This window comes from Aulonocara stuartgranti (genome assembly GCF_965226115.1).
Source record: "Aulonocara stuartgranti genome assembly, chromosome: 19".
Lineage (NCBI taxonomy): Eukaryota > Metazoa > Chordata > Actinopteri > Cichliformes > Cichlidae > Aulonocara > Aulonocara stuartgranti.
The window spans coordinates 9,557,374-9,566,696 of NC_138955.1; the positions used below are offsets into that span (position 1 = coordinate 9,557,374).

General features: G+C 37.5%; 1 protein-coding gene across 2 annotated transcripts; it reads right to left on the reverse strand.

Annotated features, from left to right (window-relative positions):
* Positions 1-484: 484 nt before the first annotated feature.
* Positions 485-8,593, reverse strand: LOC309695803 (receptor expression-enhancing protein 5). Of its 2 annotated transcripts, none has more exons than XM_082516696.1 (6): positions 8,480-8,593; positions 8,251-8,383; positions 4,157-4,250; positions 2,016-2,154; positions 1,332-1,522; positions 485-1,128 (listed from the first exon to the last, which is right to left on the reverse strand). In XM_082516696.1, the coding sequence occupies exons 2-6, from the start codon at positions 8,363-8,365 to the stop codon at positions 1,122-1,124; spliced, it is 546 nt and encodes a 181-aa protein (XP_082372822.1). In that variant the 5' UTR covers positions 8,366-8,383; positions 8,480-8,593; the 3' UTR covers positions 485-1,121. The 2 variants fall into 2 exon arrangements, with proteins under 2 accessions (XP_082372822.1, XP_082372821.1); XM_082516695.1 differs by having other exon boundaries at positions 1,354-1,522; positions 8,480-8,592.
* Between the last annotated feature and the right edge of the window lie 730 nt (positions 8,594-9,323).

Sequence of the window (9,323 nt, forward strand, 5' to 3'; positions counted from 1 at the left end):
AATTATTGCATGGGTGGTTTGGCTATCTGAAAGCTGGTAAATGTACTACAGGGGACAGGTCAAAAGATCAAGTAATAAAAAGACTGTGACAGTGGTATTTTCCCTGCAACAAACCCTAAAATAAAAACATTAAATAACATTTTATGTGACCTCTGATCTGAAATTACACTATAAGTTATTATACACAAATGAGAAACTGGTAAACATGTGTAAATCTTAGGTAGGTATACGCCAGTTTTAAAATTACTGCAGATAAAATTCTATATTAAAAAAAGATATATACTGCTGTAAAGACCAAAATCCTCACCGGGTACAGATCCAGTGGCACAATTTCCTCGATTCACTACCTCTGCTAAAAAAAATAAATAAAATAAAATTCACTGTTGCGTGAATGTTGCAATCCAGAACAAATAAAATCCCATTTGGCACTATGTGAAGTGATTGGAAAAGGGATTCTCAAAGAAACAGATAGTAAAGACAGACGCAGGGGTCCAGTTTTATTGCTTCATCATTACAAGGTGATAAATTAAGACATCAAAAAACATAGAAGTCAAGTTAAAGACTGAGAACCTTCATAACAAGCTTTAAATTCTGCTTTGCACAAACAAAAATAAAGCTTGTAAAAGCAAGAAGACATCAATGACCCAAGTGTTCCAGTTTTGATTGTGAATTTTAAAAAAAAAGAGAAAAAAAGAACACATCTTAGGGTAACCTGCTTTTATAACTATACTGTTATTCAACCTTGGTTTTCTGTCACTAGTGGCTCAGTTAGACAACACTGCCGACATGCCCACAGAGTACTTGAAGGTATAAAACTGTATTTTTCTTTTATGTTAACATATTTTGTCACACTAAAACAAACAAAAAGAAAAGCTCACAAAACAGGTCACAGTTTCACCGATTGCCTTAGCAGTACCAACAGGAGTAAACTGATGTAGAAGTAAAAACGGCTTTATTTATTTTAGAAGTGTGACACTTCCATGATGTGAAGAGAGGATGGAAACCAGTCACCAGAGTGTCATAGAAGGAGGAGTAGGACAATCCAATAGTGAAATCACATATTTCCTGTCACTCAGCTTTCCCATGTTTCTTACTGGTCCTTTTCGTGGTTGAGGGCCCGGTTAACAGCTGATGAAAAATACAGGGAAGGACAAAACAGAACAGAAAAAAAAAAACCAATAATATTTTATAGAAAATACATGAAAAATATAAGACTGCTGTATATGAGGATATATTCTGACAGTGTGAAACTGTGTGGTCATGCACAAGTTTGTCTGGTGTATTAATGTGTTGCTGCGATACATGCAGAGTATAAACGTGGCTGTACTTGCATGTACACTGTGAAGGGCTCACCCTCCTTTGTGACGGTCTCAGTTATGTTCTTAGCCTTGGCACTCAGATCGCTGACCATACTCTCCATGGTGGCCTGGTGTTTCAGAAAAAATGGTCTGATCACGCGCTTGTACAGGATTTCGGAGCCGTTCCACGTTACTGGAGCCATACACCATATGAGGAACAAACACTGTAAAAAGAGCAAATTTTCTGTTATAATAAAAGGGAGAGCTATACATTTTATGAATATAATATAATGAAATGATAATGAAGGGTTATACATTTGTTGATTGAAGTTCAATCAACAAATGTATACTGGGATTAAGGTTTTCAATATAAACATAGTGTTTTAATGAAGGTGAGCCAAAATCGTCATAACAATAAGACCACAGTGTTTCATCAGTATGGTGGCTTTTTGTTTCCATGATGTCATATTATTATTGTTATTATTTTTTTTGGTAAAAGCATTTCTGCATAGTGCAGTCTTTATTTAGCAGTTACACAAAATATCCACAAGAGGGTGGTGTTGGCTACTGTAAAAGAAAAGCCATCTGCCCTTATGTAATTCAAGACAGTATGACTATCTATGGCATGACAGTGTGAGCAGACTTGGGCCAGTGTCAGCTGCATACAGTGATAATGTCCAATATAACCACAAAAACCATATTAAAATGTCAGCCTACCTTGCCAGCATAGTAAAAGGGGAACCAGAAGAGGAAGATGTCAGAGAAGAACTCAACAACGCTGAAGAGTCCGTAAACAACCCAGTAGGTGAGCCACTGTGTGTCATCCTCCTTAATATTGCTCTCGATGGCCTTAATACTGAATGGAGAGGAGAACAAGAGACTGATGAGGTCATGACATCCATGGTACATTAACATTAAAAGTCTAAACTCTAAACCTGATAAGATGATATTATGCGAATGTGACAATTAGCAGCACTGTACAACAAGAAATTCATGAAAGGAGAGGGTCAATATTCTGCAAAGCTACATGAACTATAGGGGAAAAAACCCCAAAACATTTAGAGACACTGTCTCAAGTTGCCCTTTCCCAAACACAGAGCTGGAGATGAATTCACTACTGGAAGCAGCTTCATTTAGTCCAGAATGCTGCCAGAAGCAGAAGGTACATACGATGACCACTTGAAAACCACAAATTCAACTATTATCTGTGCTTCTCTCCCATCAGTGCAAATCACTGCACATCACTTTGTATTAGAGAGCTGATAAAGACTGTTTAACTCAAATCAAATCAAATCAAATCACTTTTATTGTCACATCACATGTGCAGGTACATTGGTACAGCACATGTGAGTGAACTCCATCAGACATTTACGTTCTTACATGCAGCTCTGTTAGTTTCTACAAACATTTGTGGCTGTAGTACAGGTGGTCTCATGGGGACATGCATGATGTGATTTGGTGAGCTGAAAGTTGGTCAACAGTATGAATATCAGAATTTATGCCAATATGTACACTGAATGAGTTACTGCCCACCGTATCATCCCACACCAAAATTCTTCTATGTAAAAATAAATTCTTTAGCAAAGTTAGACAAACCTATTTTCCAATGTAGCCTTTTTTAGTAAAGCTTTTTCTTTTCCCGCATTATTGTCTTATTAAGCTTCAGTTACACAAAGAAACAATCCTGTAGGAAAGAAAATCAGATAGAAAAACCTAATTTTACAGCCAGTAAGAAGTAAAGAAATTACAATGCCCCATACATGCTTCAACATAGACACAAGCATGCAAGCAATGCATGTTTACACTGATTTAATCTAACCCAGCCATCAGCGTCGCCTGCAGAACAGCAACCGGTGCCTTATGCGCTGGTCATGAATCAAACATTTCATTTGGGGTTTAAATGTTTGATTTTTGGGTGGGGGGAAATGTTACGATTCGATGTTGTCAGTGTTTTGTTGTAGGCGTGACTGTTATGTGTTTCCTGTTTTACTTTGAAGGTCTGTCTTATCTCAGTGTGTTCAGTTTACGCTTCCTTGTCTCGTCAGTTCTGATTTGCCCCAGCTGTGTTTCCCTCCTGTTGTCCATTCCCTGATTGCTCCCTCTATGTATTTAAGTAAAAAGTAAGTAAGTAAAATTTATTTATATAGCGCTTTTCACAGATAAAAATCACAAAGTGCTTTACGACACAGAAAATGGGAATATAAAAACAATATAACAGTAAATAAAACAATGTAAAACAATAAAACTATAAAAACAGCATAAGAAGAAATTAATCAAATGCTTTTCTAAATAAAAATTTAAGCCCTGTGTTTCAGTTTGTCAAGGTCGCGATCTCCCCCGTGTTGTAAATAGTTGTCGTATATAGATGTAAATAGTTGTCGATACTTTTTCTCACTGCAGCAGCTTAGTAGGCGTGAGAAGCCATTTTTCCTTGAGAGCAGGGAGTGTGGGGGCATTTCTCCTTATTTTTCTTTTTCTTATGTTGCACGCCAGTTTTCCCTGGGCTGGGGTGTAACACTTTTCATAATAACACTGAAAGAATAGGAAATGGTCAGCAATCTCTAAAAGTCTGTTAAATACAAGAGGCAAAATAGACTTTTGTCATGTTCTTTTTTTCATGTAACGGCAGGTAAAGCACTAGTCTTATCAAGGATATTTAATGATTAACAATGCAGCATGCCACTAAAACACATCAGTAACACAGATATAAACTGGTATTATCAGACTGACTACCTTGAAAAAGCCATAATTAGTATTAGTAATAGCAGTCTTGGGTTGGGCTGACATTGAACTTTGGATTCTAAAAGAAGTGTTCATATATTAGAGTGGACATTTTTTTGAACAGATGTCATACATACGAGAAATATGCTGGATAGACAAATCCAATCAGGTTGCAGAGTAGTGAGGCTCCATATCCAAACAGAAGATATATCGCAACAAAACTCAGGAATCCTGCAGAGAGAGAAACACGAGAGGCGGCAGTGAGCTGAGAGCAGACGGCGCGACAGGGAGGGGAGTGTGAGGTTATCCAGTTACTTTACAAACACTTCTAATGTCAAGCTACATTACTGTGTGTCTCACAGCAGGATATGAGGAAAACACAGTACCAGGATCAGGAGGAGCACTGAACACACACCAAACACTGATATTAATGCAGCCAAAACAAGAGTGGATTTTTTTAAAATACATTTCAAAGCTCATTAAGCCACATGAAAGTATAAACTTCAAGCCTACACACCTCAGGCATGATAGACTCCACAACACCACAGGTTTTATGCAACTTAAAATAATATGTTTATGATAGTGTGTAGTATGTGAAACTACAATTCAATCACTATCTTAAAAACATGACTTCCCAATTCAGTGTGTATACTTTGTGTCTAAGGAAACAGACTGACTTTGAGTGGAAATGACTCAAGTTCCTTATTTATTGACTGGCACGAAATTACTCTCTGCCATGCTAAAAAGTAAATACGGTATATGGATAATATAATATGGTCTAGAACACAGCATTAAGGCATGATATAGCCATGAATAAAGATAATAAACATGTAACTGAAAAACCAGAAATACTACAGAACTGCCAACTGGTAACTTTGAATTCAATTAACAAACAGCAGATACACACTACAGTTTAGCATGCAAAGGTTTACCTACCAATTTCTGTCACATACTCAAGATTTTCCCAATAATATTTCTTCAGCTTTTTTAACACTGAGTTTTAAATAACATCTTATCAAAATTTCGTAGGAACTCTATTCATGTAAACCTGAAAAAACAAGCCAAGTGGGGTCACCTCTCATCCCTGTAACATATTTATATGTGCACTTGCAATATTTTTAATCATAAAAATATTTGCTACCACAAAATTGTCAAGAAAACAAACGAGGAATATTGGGACACTGCTTGTAGCCCAGTTACTGCTTACTAAATACATTAATAATACTATATCCCTGCTACGGATCTCTGCGGGGATGAACGGGTGGTAGCTTTCAGAGGCAGGTGGAGTTTCCAGCAATGCAGAGTTGATTAACACACAGAGAGTCAGTATAAAATGTAACTAAGGTGACTCCGTTGCGAGTTGATGTAAAACAGAACAAAAACAAATATTGTGTAATCTCCAAGGTACTGTAGATGTCAGTACTTCAATATACTATTAAAATTTATGCAAAACTCAACTGTTCATTTAAATTCAGCTAATATAAAAGGTCATACATTATCAAAAGCACTAAAAGCATATGATCCTGTTGTAACCATTGCCTGCTCTTTACATCTCATTTGTTTGTCACAGCTCATATACAAATATCTGTGCTGATCCCAGCCTATCCAGCTCACGCCCTGTCTCTCTCTCTCTCCCTAATGAAGACCAAACTGGAAGAACCGGTTGACAGCGAAGACCCCAGGCTAGGTTACAGACAATGGCCAGTGTAAATAAACACACCAGCTGCAGCACAAAGCACTAACAGCATATGGTAATTTTCAAACCAATGTGCCATCAATAAAGAAAATGCTTTTTTTCCCCACTAGATTTTGACAGCTTACATAGAGTCATTACTTCATAACCCTGAAATGTAGTAGTTAAGAAACTGGATAAATAATGAAACCACAACTGTTTGATTTTTATTATAGCAGTAAATAATAGGACAAAGAAACTCATGGATTTCTCTTAGACCATGATTGTGTATCTATATTCATTAACATCTTTGTTGTGGAACAACTGAAAATGTGCACAGAAGTCATTACATAGATGTGTGATCTTGTGATGAATGACTCAAAAGTCTTTTTTACATAATTTTTGAAGGTCAGCTAAAAATCCAGTTTGACTTAATTTCAAATGATGACAAAGACCCATTGTTATGAGTACAGTGGGTGAGGGGTGGAAGTTGACTTTAAAAATGTGACATTTATGCACAACTACTAACACCCAGTCAACTGGCTGCACACAGCTGACTTGAGGCATCTCTACTCCAGTCAGCACATTAGTATTCACACTTCAGAGTGTTGCAGGAGTCAGCATGAACTTGAGATGTCTCTCAGCTAAACAGCACACAGTTGCAAAGCTTGGTTCTTGAACTAGCTCAGATCAAAGTGAAGTCCAGTACATTAAAGTGAGCAATCAGAAAAGAATTTATTGTACTCAAGTGTTTTTCAGTGTACAACACATTTTTACCCCAAAATGTGGACGTAATATCAAGTAAGCATTATAACGGCACTTACAAATTGGCCAGATGCTAAGCAGATATTTCTGCAAACAGGACAGGGCATGGTATAATTTGGCTGCTCTGTACGGTTCTATTAATTAATTATAGGGTAGAGACAGGTAGAAGTGTTTACATACAGTCCAGAGTATTTGTTTTGCAATTCAGTCTGCTGGAGGGTGTGGGAAAACAAAACAAAACATGGATGTACTTGCATGTAGATCTAAAACAGAAAGACTGACTGACAGCAACTGTCTGTGCAAGCGGTTGTTTTATCAATCTTTTGAGAGCAACTGTGTAACTGGAATCATTCTGAAGTACTTGAGATAGACGGTGTTCAACATCAAGTTGAGTACAAAATCGCCTTACTTATACTACTGGCTTTTTGCACACACACACATATATGTATATATATATATGAAAATATAAGCCCATACAACAACAGCAGGCATGCCCAACATGGTTCTTACTAAGGCTTACTGGCACGTGTTTAATGCTTAACCACTTCCAGTAGAACCCAAAAAAGTCTACAAAAAAAGCTTGTGCTTAATATCTCATTTGATTGCAACGTTTGGCTTTTCTATGCTACACGTGTGTATAGATCTGAAATGTTGCGTCTAATTTTTTTTTTTTTTTACATTAATGAAAAAGTATGACATGTTTTGTTTTGTGTATACACATATATAAAAGCCATAGTTCTTTTGAAGGATCCTTCCCAAAATATGTAGTATTTGTTACATAAAAATAAATCTGCTGATGAAATATTGGTGATAGAGATTTTTAAACCTTCAATTATCAACATTAGTCACCAAATGTACTTTTTTAAAGTCATCTTTGTATTTTTACTTATGTTGGAGTACTGTTTGTTAGAACTTCTTATCTTTGCCTGTATTCAGGTTTTAGTATGTAGTATTCAAACAACGCACTTCACATACAGTACTAAAGATTCCCATCCTTTGCGACCTTGAAATTGGTTATCCTGAAGGCATGCCATTGTTCTGCCATGAACAGACAACCGTTTTTGATCAATTGAGAGTAAAGACAGTGAGTTTGAATGTAGGTCACCCTGGTGTTTCCTGTAGCTGAGTGGCATCCTAAGCACAACCTTGCCTGAGGTGTCTGACATTTATTGACTTTAACTGTGCAAACTGACTACAAAGTAGCGTCAAAACAAAACTGCTAAGGAGTATGGGGCGCTGTTTGCAATAAAGGAGTGGATCTGTTTGCAGCTGTATAACCAGTCACCCTAGAATCTCCCTCCATTTCTGACCCTGGATATTTCAGGACATGATAAAAATACCCCTGAGATCAGCTGGTGGTGGATCTCAAATATTAGAAGCAGTTCATTCAGCAGCAACGCTTCGAAATAGATTTGTGTGTGTACATATAGGTGTGTGTGTGTTTGTACTTTTAAACCAGGTCAAACGCAGTAGTGAAGCATTAGGGCCTGAGCTGGATGAACTTTGGTATTCTTGCATGAGAGAGAAATAAAATGAGCAAGCTAACAGAGAGAGGGAGGATATGAAACATCTACTACTCACGAACACTGCAACCACAACTGTGTGCCAGTTTCCGTTTGAGTGACAGCTTACCAGCTAAAAAGCTAACGTTGGCATACTTGTTTAACACGAATATTGTGCCAAGTATTGGAGGAGAGGGGTAACTCCTAAGCAAAAGTTAATAAACACCTCCAGTGTTTTAAAGTACATTTGTGTAGCTAGCTGTTCGTTTATTCTCGTGAGCTGTTAACATACCCAAGGCGATATACTCTCTCTTCACTCCCGTTTTTTGCTCCAGTGTTGCCAACTGATCAGTCACAAAGTTCTTCTCATGGAGCAGAGTCACGAAGCGCTCCTTAAAGTGACTCATTTTCGGGCCTTCCCGAGCCTGCGACCGAAACAAAACCGTACAGAAGACAAAACAAATGTTACATGACCCCAAATTCGAGGACTTTACAAGAAAACGGGCGGTTTACTTACTAACCTTTGCTTGATAACTTGCCCAAAAACTTGCCGCTGTGAGGGTGTCCGATGACTCCACCGGGCTGTGGTGGCAGAGGGGAGGAGCCTGGATGTGTCTGACCAATCACAAAGCTCGACTGACAAAAGCTGGCCGCTACAGTTGATGAAATAAACGGTTTGTGCTGCCCACGTTTGAAGAAGCTCAGTCATTTGGAGGTCCAGGAAACATTGCTAGTCTGTTGGGCCGTTAGTGAGTTAATAATCTGTTAAATTATGTGACCCCATCTTTATATTTTCTTTTTCCTATGTATGAAAGTTGCTAATATGTAAGGAATGTTTATTCTCTGAATGTGTAATATATGGTGCATTTTGTTTAAATGTTAATTTTACTAATAAAAAAAAGAAGTCTGTTGAGCCGCTATCATCCTTAAAATGCTTTAATTTCCCCACACATCCACTTCTGCAGTTACACCGGATGAATTTAATATTTGACTTACAAGGCTTGACTGTTTACTAAGTTTTATCAGTGTGTATCTATGCACACTAATAAACAGTGTTGGGAAGGTTACTTTTAAAATGTATTCCACTACAGATTACAAAATACATGCCCCAAAATGTATTTTGTAACGTATTCCGTTACGTTACTCAATGAGAGAAACGTATTCTGAATACTTTGGATTACTTAATATATTATCATGCTTTTTACAACTACATGACTGTACTATTGCTGTGTGATTTATTACTATTACTTAAGGTCCGCGGCTCCGAACCGTAGTAAAGGGACCTCTGGCTAATATGTCAGGTTTGTGTCCGGCTCATAGCTGAAAACTAGCTTTACCTTGTTGTCTGGGTCAACTTTGCTAGCG

Bases quoted from the DNA above. Each gene is read 5' to 3' on its own strand.
- LOC309695803 (XM_082516695.1), bottom strand. From the start codon at position 8,365: ATGAGTCACTTTAAGGAGCGCTTCGTGACTCTGCTCCATGAGAAGAAC. The intron at 2,155-4,156 runs GTATGTATGACA...CTCTCCATTCAG, and splicing joins GTCTATCCAGCATATTTCTC to TATTAAGGCCATCGAGAGCA. The intron at 1,129-1,353 runs GTGAGCCCTTCA...ATTTTTCATCAG, and splicing joins TGAGACCGTCACAAAGGAGG to CTGTTAACCGGGCCCTCAAC.